The sequence below is a fragment of the Phaenicophaeus curvirostris genome, chromosome 12, assembly GCF_032191515.1.
Source record: "Phaenicophaeus curvirostris isolate KB17595 chromosome 12, BPBGC_Pcur_1.0, whole genome shotgun sequence".
Lineage (NCBI taxonomy): Eukaryota > Metazoa > Chordata > Aves > Cuculiformes > Cuculidae > Phaenicophaeus > Phaenicophaeus curvirostris.
This window is the reverse complement of record NC_091403.1, coordinates 5,683,153-5,701,783: the sequence shown is the minus strand read 5'-3', so window position 1 is coordinate 5,701,783 and position 18,631 is coordinate 5,683,153. Positions and strand designations below refer to the sequence as shown.

The following is an 18,631-nucleotide window of genomic DNA, read 5'->3' as shown; positions in this document are numbered from 1 at the left end:
AGCTGTAGCTGAACTGAGGAAGCAGGGCTTAAATTCACAGTCATTACAGACCAGGTTAATGCTTTGAGGAACCAAGAAAAGGACTAAAGACCAATGGTATCATTACCGTAATTTTGCTTGTAAGGTTTTTGTCTGTAAGAGGAGAGTCCAAATAATAGTGATCATCTCTTCCTTCAAGACCCATTTCAGCTTCTGCCTTGCCAAGGAAATAAAATTCGTTGTCAGTATTTCAGTCTAGCAGAAACCCAAACCCTTTCAGATCTCAAAATAGAACCCAAACCATGGGAGTGAATCTGGAGCCAAGCACTTTAATTTAAAAGTTAGCATTCTCCTCCCAATTCACCTGGAGTTCAAGGCTGGATTTTCTCTATTTGAAACAAGTAAGATCCATTTCTAAAAGAAAGGAAGCAAATTGTTAGTAATGTCCTTTTCCTCTAAAAGCCATTTTCTGTTATAGATTATGAATCACGCCTGTGTAGCAGGTCCTGGAGCCATGAACCTATCAAGAAAGGAGACCGATGCATGTAAATGTCTAGCCTCTCATGAGGTTACTTGCTCACGCGTGTTGTTCAGTCAATGAAACGCTTAGTTTTTAATTGAGTACAAAACGAATTTACAACTAGCTAATTTAGGCAGGACAGTTCTCAGATAAAGTGATAAATAAAATCAACATGTTTTGCAGTCCTCTCTTTCTTTTGCTGATACACAAATTTGTAAACATACTGATTTTTGCTTAAAAGAGGATCAAATGTGCCAACTAAAGCTTAAAATATACCTTATGAAGAGGGTTATTTAAAACTTGCTGAAGAAGTGCCAGTCTAATGTCTTCTCCTCACTTATATGGAGGGGGCAAGTTGTATGTGTAGGAGCCAGGGGAAGTTAAAAACTAAGTTCTGCAACAGGTACTGTTCTATGCCTCCTGTGTACATTTACCAGATACCAAGGTAAAATACTTCTGTAGCGTAAGTAGTAATTTGGAGGGTTTGCTTTTCATATGAATGAAATCACAGGACTTTCTTCAAGAAAAAAAAAAAGCAAGGGAGAAGATATATAGGCTGCATGGTTTGAACCAGAAATAAGCAAATACTGCCACGAGAATTCTCTGCTCACCACCAAACCAAAAAGTTTCTACAGGTTTCAATACAGGTCCTGCTCTGCAGTAGCAAGTATCAACTCAGGAACTTCCAATACCCTGGTGTGCAACTTATCACCTGGTTAAGGTTTGTCTTCTATAGATCTGCTGCTCACATTGAAGCAAAACCACATCAGAATTTGTTACCCTAGTGCAATGGTTTGATGCACAGGGAGAGTTAAGTGCAGAGGTGAACTTGAAAGCACTTCCCTTGTTTCAGGCAAGACAGACTTTATAAGGTCCTACAGGGAAGAGCCTCGCAGTAATTTTAAACTCGTTAGATGCTTCTCTAGGCAAGTATGGAGAAACAGTGAGAAGGACCTCGACTATAGCAATTTTCAAACTGAGTGAGCTCTTTTTGGTAGCGACACTTAGATCTAAGATGATGCCAGCTTGCAGCTTGCAGCTGGCATGGTCCTGTCAATTCATGCTTCTCCAGTACATCAGTTTCCAACAGGTACAACAAATGATAAGTATCAACAAAACTTTTATCTTGTAGGTTGCTATTCCAAGTGAGGTCACGCTGTAGTATCTTTTTAAAAGGACTCGTGCTGGTGCATCCCCTGCAGTGGCTTTTAGTTTTTTTTTTTCCTTTGGGGATGAATATACCTATTGTTTCAGCACTGCCAAGTCAGTGTAACGACTATCCTGTGAATGAAGTCATCTGACTGCTGTCATATTACACTTTTCCCAGCTCCTTGGGGAAGGTAAAATATATAAACTGTGCAACATTATGGGCCTGCTTCCCTGGCAATGGTTAGTCATAGACAAGGTTTATTATGATCTGAGATTGCCAAAGAGAAGAATGGTGCAAACGTTTTAGTCTACCTGAGGGCCTAGCTTTCCACTGCTGAGACACTACTTAATCACAGTATTTCAGACCTGTGACCTTTCAGCTAAGAAAACCAAAACAGAGAATACAGACAGATGCGGAGAAAAAAAACATCTTAGAGCCTCACAGCCTTTTCTAAATCTTTTCTGTGAAGTGGCAAAATTCCTTTTTGTCCTTTCTCTTGTGAGCATGTTCTTTCACCTGAAAGCTTGAGTCATTTAAGATTCCCACACTTAAAGAAGCATTACAATTTGAGACAGATTCCAGGAGTTCTACTTTAACTGGTCAAAACAGAACTGGAAAAAGCACTTTTTGCACTATTTTAGTAAGTCAGAATTTTTCTTCCATACAGTTTCTTAACAAATCTGTCAACAAATATTTCAACAACATATTTCATGGCATTTATTTACTACATAGAAGCTATTTCCAGATAAGCTGTGTTATTTAGTTTAAACACTGTATTGCCTACTCTTTAAATAGGACTGAGAAATCGGCTGTATGAGGATCAGCTTGGGATCAAAGACAGAACTTGAGCTTTCAACAGAAGCACAAGTATTTTGACAGGTTACAGAAGATGCAATATGAAATGTCTTTGTCTTATTCTGATCTAGGGGTCAGAGGCAGAAGTCCTATCAATACCTGCATTATCACCAACTCTGTGTGAAACAGGCTCTTGCCATGAAATACTGAGCTACAGGTGAGACAGCTTTCAGAGGATTAACACTAACTTTCGAGGGAACAATCGACCATTTTGGTTCAGGTGAGTAAGATAATATCAAATCACTACATTATTTTTCTTTTAATTTATTAGGGCATAATTAGTACATAAACAATGAAGTTCTTGCTAGTGAGGACTGAACGTGTAAAAATAAGAAATACTCCATCAACTAATCAATCAGGTCAGTCGTGAACATCTTCCCCATAATGTGGATGAATTCACTGTCTGTAGAACTAGACAGAACAGATGGAGAGAAGTCTGAATAAAACTTTTTACATTCTCAAAAATCCTACTTCTAATGAAAATTTAAGTAGCACAACAAAAAATACAGAAATCGTATTCAAATAATTTTCAGTTCTTTCCAGTAGAACCAAAGCCACCTTCACCACGTTCTGTATCATCTAGAGCCTGAAAGACATAAATAATAAATTGGTTTAGTGTCTTAAATTGCTTTTGTTTCTATACAACAGGTATTGTCTGTCACAGAGGAAGGTACGCTTACTCGTAACAATAGCTGTAATTGAGAAACTAAACAAAATTTTTTTGAGACTTTTTAGAATACTCTTTTGTTCAAGTTTAAACATACCCCACACTGTGACACAACTGTTTCTAGTATATACTGAAGTGTTTCTCAAGTACCTGTTAACTCTGGAAACCACACAAAAAATCCCATGTAAATGCATGTAAAGCATCAAGGTTTTTATTCAGGTAGCAATGCAGATTAAACACTTGATGTAACTTTAAAGCTTTTAAGTAGCTAAGTATTTATCTGTACCATAAACTTGGGCTTAATATACACTTATCTTAAACTATTAATTATCAAAAATAGCAGAAATATTTTCTTTCTGCAACTTACTTGAACTTCTTCCAGCTCCGGATAGAAAATGCGTTCACAGATGAGCTGGGCAATCCTGTCCCCTTTTTTAACTGCAATGGATTAAAATATTAGTTCCTTCAAAAAAGTGAACAATCAATACGAAGTTTAGAAAGTCCCCTTTCGAGAGTATCAGAATGTACTGAAGTGTAAACACTTAGTTGAAACTTAGTTAAGCAGATATTACTAGTCCCAGAAAAACACAGAAGAAGGTGAACTTGTGCTTGGTCCTTTTAACATGACGTTTGAGCAGCAGTACCTGCTCAAGTCATCTCCTCTCATTCCTGCTGTGGCATCCTAAGTGTCTTTATGTTTAAATACTGAGATAAATATGTATAAATGCAGAGATGGAGATTAAGTTTCCATGTTTTAGTTAATTTTAAGTAGAAAAATGTTTTCTACTAATTTTAACTCTTCACAGACTTTTAAAGAAAAATTAGGTTTCCATTTCCAGTGAGGTGGCTGAAAACAGCCTCTGTGAAGCCTAACACTTACCTTGAAAAGCTTCCTTGCCAAAGTTGAAGAGTACCACACCAACATTTCCCCTATAATCTTCATCAATTACACCAGCTGTCATAAGAAAGAGTTAAGAGGGATATTCAGTTAATAACTGTTGCCAGATTAGAGAAATAGATTAGATAAGATTTAAATTAGTAGATGATTGCAGCATCTCATTTTGACATCCTTTATACCACTCATGCACAATTAAACAATACATAAGAAAATACTGAAATATATAAAAATGCTCATCAGTCTTGCAAAAAGAAATGAAAACCACTATTGCATATCAACAAGTGTTTTGCCACTGTACCACTAATTTTAGTTGTAATGCTTTTGCTGAAATCAAGACAGCTGGACTAAACTCAGCCTCCGTATGTTCTGCTAACTTCAGCTCTTTTGAGTGTTAAGCAGAAATCTGTTCTTAACTTTAACTTAACTTAATTTGAAAGCTATGGATTTGCACAGATCCAAATCCTGTATGTTGAGCAGGGTAACAGAAGTAAATCTTTAAGGAACTCATTGTCATTCAGCTACATTCAATTATAAATACCATAAAACAAGTCTGATCTTAAATTTTACATTACTTCATTAACCAAATAGTTCAGAACACTATCTACCAATACACATTAAAATAACCATATTCTCCTCCTTTGGGGGTTTTCAGAAACAGAAAGCACATCTCCAGTAGAAAAACTGGAGTTCAGGCTTCCTTGCGGACCAAAGCATGTGTTTTGAAGTCTACTTGTAGAAATAATTCAAATACTAAAATTACATGTCATTCTGAGACATCTCCAGGCTCCTGCATACAAAGTACTACCAATAATTTTCTCTTTAAATGTATCACACCTCCACTGATACAGCCTTACTCAGTCTAACCAGTGTGTGGATTCTGAGTTCGAACTCTAATATTTATAGCAAAGAATACAGGATCCTTGGAGGATCCAGGAAAATATGATCTGGGAAGACCTGAACAGTTTTCCTTCTGTATAGGGTCACAAACTCACTCTATGTAACCATGTGTGCTGACAAAACATGTTAACAACCTTAGCATTCTGTTGTTCTGGAACAGCAAGTTGCAATAATTATATGTGTTGCTGAGCACTAAAGCAGTTTTATAAATTATGTGTATTGGGTGGAAATAATCAAAGACATTTTTGGAAAACAACATGCATTGGAATCGGCAGTCTGACATTCTGTCTTACTGTCAGAAGTTTGGCGTGTCAGTTGCTGGGAAAGCATCCACACCTCGCAGATGTGAATTCTGAACATATTCTTGCACAATCCCAATTTTTCTGCATGACCCTTAGGAGTTCTGGCAATTTATTTTTCCTTAAATAGATAATACTCTTACTGTGACAAAAGTACTTCTGCAGGACAAGTTAAATTTGTGTAACAATTACTTTGGGTTTGTTTTGCTTTTTAATAAGAAGTATGCCACTAGCTGTTAGTAATAGATGTTACTCACAATTTGTCAATTGTCAGCTTTAAAATCTGATCCTAGGTCACCCTGCTGAGCGCTTCCAGTAAATTGTCTTCTTGTGTTTGTATTTTTTCATATAAAGAACAAAAAATTTTTTAGAGGTGTCACTTTAAAGGACTACACTGTAGTAGACCACGTATACAACAGTCATGGCGGGGTAGGGAATTCAGAGCCTATACTAGACTGAAAAAACCACAAGTGTTTAGTCAAAATGGAGAAAGAGGAGCACAAGTTGTCAGCTTTAAAGCCTAAATAAAAAAAACCCTTTTGTATCAGGCGTTGCCTACAAAAGTACAAAGTGGTTATTTAAAGAAAAAATCAGTAATTTTTATAATTTAGCGGGTTTTAAAATAATTATGATGCACTGGTTCTCAGAGGTATTACCCAGTTATCTCCTTTTGCCAGACTGCCAATGCAGCTAGCATTATTAATTTACATGTATTATAATTTGAAGTTGAAGCAATTCTGCAATCAAGATTTATAAGGTCTTAGTAAAAAGAATAAAAATCTTACCACCAACGTCTATGAAGTGCTTTGCAGCTAAACCAGAACGCGGTGCTAGAAAACAAGAATTTTTTTGTAAGTATAATGATGTACTTCTTTTAAAAATCTTACACAATATTTGTCAGTGTTTGCACAGTCATGGCAGCAAGAATGGTTTCCACATTCTTTCTAATTAAACATGACTTTACAGGAACTATTGTGTATGTTAACATATACTAAACAAAGTAACAGCTGCTACAGGCTACAATGAAATTGCAATCTTTAAATGATATAAGCATATCTTTTAGACCACCAATTACAGAGTAGGTTTCTCTAAGAAAGGCAGCTGGAGCAGACGACAAATATCTAATCTAGGTATACTTTTGGTAGCTACCGGTGATCTGGAGTAATTCAAGATTATTAGGTCAATCTGTTCAAGTTAGGATAGAAAAGCAGTATTTGGCAATCAATTTACTAAGAAATATTATACAGAGATAAATTAACTTACGTGCAGTTGTTTGGTTTTTTTTTTTTAAACTTATTGTAGCCTACTTTGAAATGCTATAATATTTCTCTCTTCAAAATGTTCTTTGTCTGGCAAAAGAGAAATGCACACACATTCTTCTAGATGAGCTCTGATCATGCTCTTCCATTGGAGTGGCTATTGTTTTTTTTCTTTAAGAATTTATATGCAGTTCAGAAAAAGAATGCGCAAAAATTAACAAAATATCTCGCACAGGTTCTACCACAAAACACGGTCAGATTCTACAACACAAATACTCTCACCTTAGGGTTAATTTTTAAGCACCCAGGGGTGTATTTTCTGTATGCCCATTACCTATTGGTCTTTGTGATTCGAGTTCTCAAACTCCAGAGAAATAATGTACTATTAAATAACCCATAAAAGTGCATATAAGATTATGAAAATTTTTGCTAATCATTTTTTGTCACTTGATATACACCAAACCTCAAGTGTATTTGATAAGAAACATCTATTATGAAGCTTAATAAATCATGCAACTATGTGACAATACTTCTCAAAGCTTTAGGCAGAATCTAAACATGAAGATGGTGTCAGACCTGTTCTGCAATGACTCTGCAGCCTTTTTATAGCCTGTTGACTTACCTACTCGGCCATAGCATCCAGAAGGAAGTGCAATTTGAATGTCTGTTTTGACTACAGCCTTTTCCATGGGTGGTATCACACAGTCATAAGCACTACATTAAAAAAGAAACATTAGTTTACATAGAATATCTTGAAAATTTTCTTCTCTGTCACTTAAGATACAAAATTAGTCCATCATTCTTACTGGGAATTTATACCGTGGAATTCATATAAAAATATTTACAGATTAGCAAAACTCTAAAACAGATTCTAAACCACCAGATTATCACATTTCGATGGTACTAGGTTAAGATTTCAGTCATGTCACTTGAACAGCATAGTCTGAGGATTGCTAGTTTAAAGCGGCTTTTAACTCCTAAGACAGACAAAAAATACAGATTTCACTTTACATTAACCACTGGTTGTATGGGGTTGTGCAGCCTGTGTGCAAAGCAGAAACTTTAAGGATAATACACTCTTCTGATTAGCTTTCTACAGAAGATGAACTAGTTGAAATGAAAAAAGGTAATCTATAAAGCTAAACTTTAGACAACAATATTGTCTTTTCTGAGCAGGTCAGAAGTTCACTGATAGCATGATTCTGCTGGGAAGTGCAAACTAGAGACATTTTAAGAACTTTCTGAAACTACCCAACAGGAAGCTTAATGAAAAGCAGGGGTGACGATACCACAAGGACACTGCTCTACTTGTTTAAGGCAAACATATCTTGACCTTGATGAAGAACTGATTTTTAAACACTGGGAAAGACTGAAAGAGAACAGGCCTTATGAGGAGCGGCTGAGAGAGCTGGGGTTGTTTAGCCTGGAGAAGAGGAGGCTGAGGGGAGACCTCATTGCTCTCTACAACTACCTGAAAGGACGTTGTAGAGAGGAGGGTGCTGGCCTCTTCTCCCAAGTGACAGGGGACAGGACAAGAGGGAATGGCCTCAAGCTCCGCCAGGGGAGGTTTAGGCTAGACGTTAGGAAAAAGTTCTTTACAGAAAGGGTCACTGGGCACTGGAACAGGCTGCCCAGGGAGGTGGTTGATTCACCTTCCCTGGAGGTGTTTAAGGCACGGGTGGATGAGGTGCTGAGGGATATGGTTTAGTGTTTGTTGGGAATGGTTGGACTCGATGATCCGGTGGGTCTCTTCCAACCTGGTTATTCTGTGATTCTGTGATTCTGTTTTTTATCAGGGGGACTTTTCCCAGGCATATAGTGAACAACAACACCAAACCTGATATGACAGAAGGAATACAAAGAAAAAGTGTCAAGTGCAGTTAAGCAAAGCTTCAGGAAGGAAGTCAGATAGGTGAAGGAAGAGGAAAAACAGGCTGATTATGCTAAGTAACACAAAAAAAAAAAAGAAGGTAGAGAGGTCACAGTGGAATTCAGATATAAGTAGTGATGGCATTTGATCTCAGAAGCAGTATGCAAACCACAGCCTAGCTGCAGATATTTCAGAACCTCTTTGCCTCCTCTTCTAGGGGGCATCTTGTGGGGCCTCGCTGTGAGAAACACTCATTCACTGGTAAAATATTGAAAAGGACAAAGTCTTTGAAGCAAAAGCAATAATATTTTTATTTTACAATTCAGCGCTGAATTGGATGCCCTTCTAAAAAGGGCATAGCATCTTACAGAAGCAGTAGGCATATATACTAGTTTTAGACAAAGAACCATATAAATGGAGCGAGTCCAGAGAACAGCAACAAAGCTGGTGAAGGGGCTGGAGAACAGGCCTTATGAGGAGCGGCTGAGAGAGCTGGGGGTGTTTAGCCTGGAGAAGAGGAGGCTGAGGGGAGACCTCATTGCTCTCTCCAACTACCTGAAAGGAGGTTGTGGAGAGGAGGGAGCTGGGCTCTTCCCCTCGTGCCAGGGGACAGGACAAAAGGGAATGGCCTCAAGCTCCGCCAGGGGAGGTTTAGGCTGGACATTAGGAAAAAAACTTTCACAGAAAGGGTCATTAGGCACTGGAACAGGCTGCCCGGGGAGGTGGTCAAGTCACCTTCCCTGGAGGTGTTTAAGGGTCGGGTGGACGAGATGCTGAAGGACATGGTTTAGTGTTTGATAGGAATGGTTGGACTCGATGATCCGGTGGGTCCCTTCTAACCTGGTTATTCGATGATTCTATATCAATAAATTCTTGCAACGGTAAGAGAGTGCTTATTCTTTCCGGTTATTTATCCATGTCTGAAGATTGTCTGCATATTATCTCTTGATACGAGATAGATTTATAGGACAAGATAATTAAACAGACAAACCAGCTTCAGCAAAACTGATCACATCGCTCAGTGACAGGACCCGCCTCGCACAGGGCCGCGCCGACCCGGGCCGAGGAGCCCTCACCTGTAGAGATCGTAGCCCGCGGCCCGAGCAGAACCCCTGGAGGGGGTGAAGGCGTTCTCGGACAGCTTGGCGAAGCGGAGCCGCTCATCAGGTGCCCCGGGCCCGAAGCTCTTCTGCCTCTTGCTAGGGGACGGCTGCAGGACGGCCTCTGGCGCGGGCATCGCTGAGCCGTGAGGGGAGAGGAAAAAGCCCGCGCAAACCGGCACGGCCCACTGCCGGCGGGACTGGGGGGGGGGTGCGCGCCCGCGCTCCTCGCGAGTGGGAGGGAGCAGACTGGGCCCAACCCACAGTCTCCCCCGCGGGTGAGATGGTGTCGCCCGGACCCCTCCCCAAAGCCCACTAGGTCGGGCTGCCCAAGGCCCCGTACAACCCACCTAGTGGGACGGCGGGGGGGGGTTGGAACTGGATGATCTCTAAGGTCCCTTGTGATCCAAACCATTCTAAGACTTCATGATGGCATGAAAGCCCTCCCCAGGTGAGATGGCTTCGCCCAGCCCCTCCTCATCTCCCCCCCCCTCCGCGGGTGAGATGGACTCCCCCGGCCCCTCCTCATCTCCCCCCCCCCCCTCCGTGGGTGAGATGGGCTCGCCCGGCCCCTCCTTATCTCCCCCCACCCGCAGCGCTCGGGCCCGGCCCTTACTGAGCCCGCGGGGCCGCGGCAGCCGCCGGGGCAGCATCGCGCTGTGGCCTCGGTCCTCCTGGTCCTTCCAGCCGAGCTCCCCGCTCTGCCGGGGGACGCGATTGTGGTTGCACGGCGGGCGGAGCCGGGGAGACACGGCCACCCCCGTTTTTCCCTCCCCCCTTCCCCTGCCCGGGGGGTGTTGGTGTCGTGCTGGGAGCGCCCCGTTCTGACAGAGGAAGGGGGCGCTGTGACAAAAAGGGGGGTAGTTTTTGATTTAAGCTAAAGGGGAGTTAAGCTGCTTCTCAGTAATCGTATAACAAGACCAAATGCCGGGTCCTGCGCTTGAGGCACAACAACCCTGTGCAGCTACAGACTAGGAGGAGTCTGTCTAGAAAGCTGCCTGGAGGAGAGGGACCTGGGGGTGTTGGTTGACAGCGACTGAACGTGAGCCAGCAGTGGCCCAGGTGGCCAAGAAGGCCAATGGCATCTGGGCTTGGATCAGAAACTGCGTGACCAGCAGGTCCAGGGAGGTTCTTCTCCCTCTGTGCTCGGCACTGGTGAGACCGCTCCTCGAATCCTGTGTTCAGTTCTGGGCCCCTCACCACAAGAAGGATGTTGAGGCTCTGGAGCGAGTCCAGAGAAGAGCAATGAAGTTGGTGAGGGGGCTGGAGAACAGGCCTTATGAGCAGCGGCTGAGAGAGCTGGGGGTGTTTAGCCTGGAGAAGAGGGGGCTGAGGGGAGACCTCATTGCTCTCTCCAGCTACCTGAAAGGAGGTTGTGGAGAGGAGGGAGCTGGGCTCTTCTCCCAGGTGACAGGGGACAGGATGAAAGGGAAGGGCCTCAAGCTCCACCAGGGGAGGTTTGGTCTGGTTTATCGCCTGCCTCCTTCCAGATAGTAACTTTAAAGGAAGTTACAGTAGTTGCTTCATATCCCTGTTCTTTACTCCATAGGAGCGTTTTTCGCAAGTCCGACTCTTCTAACTTAACACCCCATTTTTGCTGGATCGTTTTTCCACATGGAAACCATCGTTGTCTCCTCCTTACTTAAGGAAGTACCCGTATTTCCCAGCAGCTCACCTCAGTCCAGGTGCTTTCTTCTGCAAACAGCTCTGGAGACTCTCCCCCACCGGTCAGCCGGCAGCGTTGGAAACTGTCTTCCTTCGCCGCTCAGCTTGCAGCTCCAGAGCCCCCCTCCTCTACCACTCAGCTTCTCTGGGTACTCATGGCTCTGCAGATCCGTTGTCCAAGTCCTCACAGGTCTCCAGTCCACCGTCTATGGTCCAAGTGCCGCGATCACATCGAGGGTCGCCAGATGTCGCGGTCGGGGCAATCCATGACACGTAGAAGTTGTGGGCCAAAAGACCATCTTTATTGATTTTACAAGACTTTTTATACCCCTTCCCGTGCTGCGCGTCCATGCACGATTGGTTTAGCTAAAGACCGACAGTTCATAATTGGATGACTCCTTCTCAGCCAAGCTGTGTTATTTAGCCCTCTTTTTCCCATCCCATCTATGAAACACATCCCTAAATTCTTCTGTAGTTCTCTGTGCTCGTGCTGAGTATCTGTTGGGTTCATGGGTGCAAGGTTTGGGCTTGACCGTGCTGGTGGATGGATTTTTCTCTCTGCAAAATTGCTGCAGCCTGTAGGAGTTCTGTATGCTAGTCTAAGTTTTATTGAACAACTGTTCTTTGTGACCTTTTTTTTTAAAAGATCAAAGCTTACATGGTTGTCTCCTTGCTATGTTAAATTTTTTAAATGCTGACAGATGGCAGTGAAACCATCGCTGCACGTTGCAGTCCAATTGTGAAAAGTATTTTGAAGGATGCCCCAATTTGGGGTTTCTTTTAGCTCTGTTCAGCACGTTGTCTTAATGGCATGCGCTGTTGGCGTGAGAATGTGTATGTCGCATAGAGCCGTGTAAAAAAGCTACTTAGAATATTTCATGACTTCTGAATTTAGATTGTATCAAATGAATACTTAATGATAAATGGAGAACTTCCTGCATTATAGTGTAGAAAAAGACTGATTTGAAGAATGGCCTGGCTGGGTTCTACACTATGTCTAAGCTAGCCTGGAAGCCTATGAATAGTTGGACTCATCCAAACTTATTAAGAAGGAGAAAGCTCTCAACCAATTGATGCCGTTTTCCCCAGATCATTACCAGAGGGGAAAAAAAGAAAAAGCTGTACTTAAGGGCTGGGCAAGTTAGTTTGCCTTGGTCCTGGGAATGTGCTGTTTGCTCTGTCAACATTCCTGCAGTCCTGATTACTGATTAGTGCTGCTCTCCTTTGGAGATTTCCTCTTGACTTTGAAAAACAATAGTGAGGTAAACTGAAATTATCTGCCTTTTGCTGAGATTAGGAGTGGAGGCTGCTTTGTTGTGTACAGAAACATAAGAGTTTCTTTCAGGGATAATAATCCATAAAATTCTTCTCACTGAAATCTTGATGTTGGAATGAGCATTTTTATAAGAAGAAAGTCGTGGCTTTAAAAGAGGGATTCCCAACCCCAGTCTCACCAAGAACAGCTGTCTCTCTCACAGTGATGAAGGTTTGCGATTTAAAAGGCTGCTGTGAGGGTGTTTATTTATAATTAAGGTCTATTTCTGCTCGTTTGTTTTGCAGTGCGGGGGGCAGTGGAATTTTGCCATTGCTTTTTACTCTGTTCCAGAACAACCTCAGTGCTTTATTTTGTCTGAAAATGAGTTTCCTCTGATGAAGTTCCAGCAATGGTGTGACTGTGGGTTATTGCTCTTGTTCTTTGTGGAGAATGTGAGCTAAAACTTGCCGTGTTTTTTTGTTGTTGCACTAGGTCAGCTATGTTTTCCCTAGCAGAGTCAAGGCCAGTGTGAGGTGTTCCCTCATCAGCACTGGCCACGCAGCCTTGATGGCCTGCATGGCTACCAAGGGGCAGTGCCAACCAGGTACCAGAAAAGATGTTTGAAGTGTGGTCTGATATATGCTGAACCACATTGTTACAAACCCTTGATTTTCTTCACCTCTCACTAAGGGGCCGAGTTGCTTATTTGGCAAACAGCTGCAGCACTTCAAGGGTTTATTGCCTGTCTGACAAACATAACTGTCAGGTAGCAGAGGAGAGAGAACAGGATCAGGAATGATCCTCATCCAGTTTATTAAAGTCCAGTGAGGAGGTAGCAAACAGATATGGGGAGATAAATGAGGCAGTAATAGCTAAAACTTTAGCTCTTTGCCCTATGTGTGCACCTGCAGTGCTAATCATGTTACCTGTTGCCAGTGCGTGGTACTTGTAGACTGCTAATCAGTTGTTGAAACTGCTTTTGCCTTTAAGAAGGTCTTGAGATAGCATGTGGAATCGCAGAAAAAAGAGGCAAGGATGAGGAATCATAGAATCACTAGGTTGGAAAAGACCCACTGGATCATTGAGTCCAACCATTCCTATCAAACACTAAACCATGTCCCTCAGCACCTCGTCCACTTGTCCCTTAAACACCTCCGAGGAAGGTGAAATTCTCATTTCTGAGAATGAGGGGCAGCTTGTCATATTTTGCCTAGCCAGAAAGGCTTTTGGTAGGACTTTTCAAAGATGTAATGAAAATTATAGCTATTTAAGATGGGTGAGATTTACTGTGCAGGTGGTTGGAGCCTTGTATTTATGATAATTTAGTGGAGAACTCCTTTGGGTGTGAGGTATGATAGCAGCATCCTCTTTGCACAGTGTGGCTTGAGCAGTTGCCAGTGTTTATCCTCAGAATGTGGTGTCTTTTTGGTTATGTAGCTTTTCTACTCGCACTATTGAGTTGCTGATTTAAAAATAAAATTAATGAAAAAGACAAAACCAAAACAAAATCCTCAAACAAAAACTGATCTGCTGGGGACTGAAGAATATAGTGAAAGACAGGTTGGAAGCCTGCTGTTCTGGATGGAGCACTAGGTGGAGACACCTATTCCTGTTATGGAATATCATGCCCTGGGGGTATGTGATCAAGATGGGCAACTTGCCAATGGTTGTAAAAAACACTTAAAAGAGAATGAATTCTCTGAATTATGACAAAATGCTGCCTTTCATATGTGCTCGAGCTCCATTAAGGTTTTGAGGGAAAGGTAAGATTCACTTATGAGAAAGAGGGAGCATTAGTGGATCATTTTAACAGGCACTTAGGCACAAGCTTAGCTGTGCAGGATGCCTAGACTTCTGAGGGAAACTCAAAATATTCTTCCTTCATAGCAACGGTGTTTTCACGCTTTAATGTCCCTGGTCACCCCATCTATGTTGCTTTTGTCATGGTTGATCAAATCAACCCTAGATTATATAAACCTGCAGAGTTGGTAGTGTGATGTATGCTCAATATGTGCTAGACAGCTTTAGAGCCATGTTTTTTCTGGAGATGTCAAACTTGTTATTAGAATTCAGTTATTAACATGGTGATTAAAATTCAGCAGTTGTTATATGCATAATGTATGCAGAAGAGGACATATCTGTTACAGAGTGGGAAAGGAGGTAGGTGGACTAATAAAATTTTGCAATTGAAATTGCAGTTTTATAGTCCATAATTAGTATCCTCCTCAAATTGGTTGTGTACACGCTTCAGAAATTGTGGTGAGGAACAAGAAACAGGAGCTCCTAGGAAACTGCTGTGTTGAAATTATCTGTGTGAATTCATGGAAATATAATTTTACTTCCAGACAGGTAAGCATTATTGCATCTAGAGCTTGTGCTGCTCATAGTAAAACTGATAATAAATCATCTTAGGTCCCCTGGATCAGTTTTGGTCCATGTTCCCTGTAGACTGAGAATTAAAATACTTGGAACATTTAGGAAACAATCCCCACTTGTGTATGTAATCGAAGGGCTTAATGCAGGTGTGTAATTCCTCCAGGTCCTTCCATAGATTGTGATAAGAAACCCACTTACAGAAGGCCTAAGTGGAGCCTCCCTAAAAGCTCTTTTTATCTCTGATGATTGTTTGGGTACCTTATGCAGATCATACCTACTTGGTGTCTGAAGTGAGGTGGAAAGTGTGGTGGCCGTGGCAATTCTACAAAGGCGGAATGACCTGACAGCGTGTAACAAGCTCCTGTATTACTGTATCGTCTCTGCAAAGGATGAGAATAATCTCCCTGTTTTGCAGGTGCAAAATGTGAGGCTTGGTTTGGTTTGCTCAGAGCTGTGCGGGAAGGCTAAGTGTATCCAGGAAACTTGTATATCTGTGTCATGCAGTTAAACTGCAAAGTGATCCTTCAAGCTGGTTGTAAATGTGTAAGAGGGAGTGGAGTAAGAACATTATGAGAAAATATCAGTATTTCATGTCCTGCCTTTAATAGATGGAGGAAATAAAACATGGATTATTGGGCTACATTACCATGTTCTGCTGAATTGCTGCTGTTGAACTTGGAAAAAATGTGAATATCAAATATTCATCATTTTTGGAGATAGAGTGCTAGATCCTCCACAAGTTCAAGACTAATAAGTCAAGCAAAGATGGTATCTGAGGCCTGCTTTAAAAGAAACATTTAGTGAAATTCAAGGTCCCTGGCTTTTCTGTGTCTTAGATTTCAGTTGCTCTTTGCAAAGGAGTTGCAGAACTACAGTAATTAAGTTAGCTGCACCTCTTAATGGTCTTTAATTTTAAAAATGCTTACACCTAGGTTATAGCTTCCCTCATTAAAAAGAGAAGCTGCTTTTACAGATAGCTGAAATGATAAAATACTATAATGCCGCAGAATAGAAGGTAGAGAAATTATACGACTGAATGGATTTCCTTTATTTCAAGTTAGTTTATAATTAATATTATTTAGAAAGTCTAAAAATAAATATTTTATGTAAGTAAAAAATAAGGCATTAATTGATTTTATTTTGTTTTCTAATCATATAAATCAATGTACATATTATCCGAAAGTATAATGTCAGATTGTATTAACCCATAACGTAGCAAAAGTTGTCAGAATATGTAGTATTTCACTAATTTATTTGTCAAATTTACTTATCACATTTAATTATTGCAATCATACATTCCATACCATGTTCAGAGCTTGAACGTTCATTATCAAGTCTTGTCTTGTTCTTATCAAGTGTATATAGATATATATATCTCAAGTCTACCTTTTATATATGTAACTTTTTTGGTTTTCAATTAATTAGAAGCATTTGAATTAATATAAATTAGCAGAACAATTTAAGTAAAAGCACCTGCTGTAGGCATATATTTAGGCAATATTATAATTAAATGGCATCACAGGTATTCTACTTGCATTGTATCAGTTTATGGCTTTGACCTGATGGATGCCATACAGGTTTTTAGCTCTCTCCCAAGTTGGCGCACTTGATTTTGATCCTTCTCTGTGTCTATTAGCAACTATGACAGCTGAATTTGAGACAATTTGAGATAAGAATTTACTTACAGATTTAATGCTTTCTGTATTGTAGATTTTAATTTTGGCTTTCTAAGGTAAATGTCTAAGGCATTTTAGATACCTTATAAAATCAGTGGAGTTTCTTCTTTGTGCATTCAAAATATTTGCCATCTCATGTGATCTATATATATATCTCTCACATATATATATATATATATATATGTAGGTGCATTTCCTTTCTTTTGCCTGTACTGGGGTGTGTCACCAGCAAGGACCAATCGCATTTTTTTTTTGGCTAATTCTTCACTGTGTTGCTTTGTATTTTTGACAAATTTTCTGTCAATTAGTTAAGTTTTAGTTCTGTGATAAATAAATTAGTCTTTCGTAAGTCACTGCCATTGAGATCAAGCAAGGGATATTCTAGGCACTGATCTTTTTCTAAGAATAGAAAGTCAGTACATTTTTGTGGTTGCCCCTGACCATTAAGACTGGAGGAAGATTCTTAGAGAGAATTTCTAGCCAAGCCATATACAGGTAATCAGACACTACTCCTTTCCTTGCCACGGGGAGGCTCCTGTTTAGACAAAGAGAAAATTAAAATTAACATTATGAAAACAGAGGTAGTCCTGATAATATGCATCTCACTAAATACTGTTAGATGGGAGTGTTAAAGTATGAGTCAGTTATGATAAACATTACCTGATTAGCTACTTTTTTATTAATAGAGCTAAAGATGTTTTTCTGCAAGTCACAAGTATTAATTTATTGAAGTTGTATATAAAAACGTGGCTCTAACTTAAAATTTATTCTGAAGGTGGCTGCTTCTCGCTTCCCTTTTTAATTTTATCAGTGGCCTCTTTTTCTTATACAAATGCATCATTCTTATTCAGTTTGACATAGTTCCAAGTAGATCTTGGCTGACAACCCCATTTATTATGTGCAGACCAAGAGAATAATTTTTCTAACTTTGAGTTGTTAATAGTTGGGGGAAACAAAAGGAAAATGTATGTTTTCTGCAGTTGAGTAAGCAGATGTAATACTCAACATGTAGATTTGGATGTGAAGATTACATTTTTGTCACCTTTTTGTGAGTAGAACTTTGTTTTAAGCTATGAAGAATTACTAGAAAAGATTAATATTCAGTGTAGTCCCAGAGAAGTGTCAGTCCAGATGCAAGTCCTTCAAAAGGCATTATAGAGATTATTTTTGCCTTCAATGAAGTAACACAAATGTTCTGTTGCTCTAGTTCAGAATCCCTTTACACATTAGATTATTCTCTTAAGTTAGAACCAAAATCTTGCAACTCACAGGACAATGAGGTTAGCTGCCCTTGAATGCTCTTGTAAGAGTTCATTCAGACGGACTTGGCGGTAACTCTGATTAAAAGAAAAACAGAGGGAAAAGGAAAAATCGATTAGGTCAGTGATGCTCAGTTCTGGTGCCTTACAGACTTCTACACTACCCATTGCCCACAGGACTTGCTGCAGTTGCTTTGGCAGCATTGAAAGTCAGGATTTCTCTGTGGTTCAGAGTGCTAGAGATGGTAAAATGTGAGGCTAAGTCGTGCTCCTTGACTATAGTCACCTGGGGCCAGCACTGTTCACCGTTGTGAGATTTCCTGGGGATAGGTATTATTTTTGTACTGACAGTACCTGCCATAGTACTCAAGTATTTCTTTGGCTATGGAGTATAGGTGTTTGGGAAGTGTGCAGAGACTCCTTAGTGCTATTATTTGGTGGTGTTTAATGTATTAATTAATCTCTTTTCTATGTCTAGCTGCTGTGCCAGTAGGACTGAACATCCATGTGTAAATGAGCATCTTGCCAAAAATTCACCTTTTAAACAAAAGACCAGGAGTCTGGAGTGAGACTTAGCTGCTTTCTGTATTTCATATTTGTATGAACTTTTACAAATTGCATAAATGGCTGTTATTTAGAGATTCACCCAAGATTACTTTCTGGTCAGGCTCAGGCCCTGAAAGCTTTTAGAACTTTAAACAAGTCATAGGGAACAAGAGACCAGGACAGGTTTGTGTATAGGGAGATTGCAGCAGGGGAGATAGATGCATCTTAACTAGTCTGATAAATTATTCTCTCTTTCCCTGGAGAAGGTAAAAAGCTGGTTTTTCTCCATTCAGACCTTAATTTTTCCTTCTCTACAGAAATTTTGCTGTTCTTTTACACATGTTATATAAGAAAGAATCC

At 40.5% G+C, this 18,631-nt stretch overlaps 2 protein-coding genes across 5 annotated transcripts in view; both read right to left on the bottom strand.

Annotated features, from left to right (window-relative positions):
- Positions 1 to 2,342: 2,342 nt before the first annotated feature.
- Positions 2,343 to 10,216, bottom strand: DUT (deoxyuridine triphosphatase). 2 transcript variants are annotated; one of them, XM_069866431.1, is made up of 7 exons: positions 10,111 to 10,216; positions 9,471 to 9,618; positions 7,147 to 7,238; positions 6,051 to 6,095; positions 4,052 to 4,126; positions 3,539 to 3,609; positions 2,343 to 3,090 (listed from the first exon to the last, which is right to left on the bottom strand). In XM_069866431.1, exons 1-7 carry the CDS (start codon positions 10,145 to 10,147, stop codon positions 3,034 to 3,036), a joined length of 525 nt encoding a protein of 174 aa, XP_069722532.1. In that variant the 5' UTR covers positions 10,148 to 10,216; the 3' UTR covers positions 2,343 to 3,033. The 2 variants fall into 2 exon arrangements, with proteins under 2 accessions (XP_069722532.1, XP_069722531.1); XM_069866430.1 differs by having other exon boundaries at positions 9,471 to 9,633; positions 10,111 to 10,180.
- A 6,614-nt stretch (positions 10,217 to 16,830) lies between these two features.
- Positions 16,831 to 18,631, bottom strand: part of SLC12A1 (solute carrier family 12 member 1) — a 55,230-nt gene continuing 53,429 nt past the window's right edge. For all 3 annotated transcript variants that reach the window (XM_069866954.1, XM_069866953.1, XM_069866955.1), the window contains exons 26-27: positions 17,736 to 17,803; positions 16,831 to 17,001 (exon numbers count right to left, since the gene is read on the bottom strand). In XM_069866954.1, the coding sequence (XP_069723055.1) occupies positions 16,866 to 17,001; positions 17,736 to 17,803 (204 nt within the window). In that variant the 3' untranslated portion in view covers positions 16,831 to 16,865. The remainder of the gene's footprint in view (positions 17,002 to 17,735; positions 17,804 to 18,631) is intronic.

Coding starts and splice junctions, on each gene's coding strand:
- DUT (XM_069866430.1), bottom strand. CDS start 10,147: ATGCTGCCCCGGCGGCTGCCGCGGCCCCGCGGGCTCA. Junction 9,634..10,110: donor GCCGCGGCCCCGCGGGCTCA/GTAAGGGCCGGG, acceptor CTCACGGCTCAG/CGATGCCCGCGCCAGAGGCC. Junction 4,127..6,050: donor GCACTTCATAGACGTTGGTG/GTAAGATTTTTA, acceptor TTCTTATGACAG/CTGGTGTAATTGATGAAGAT.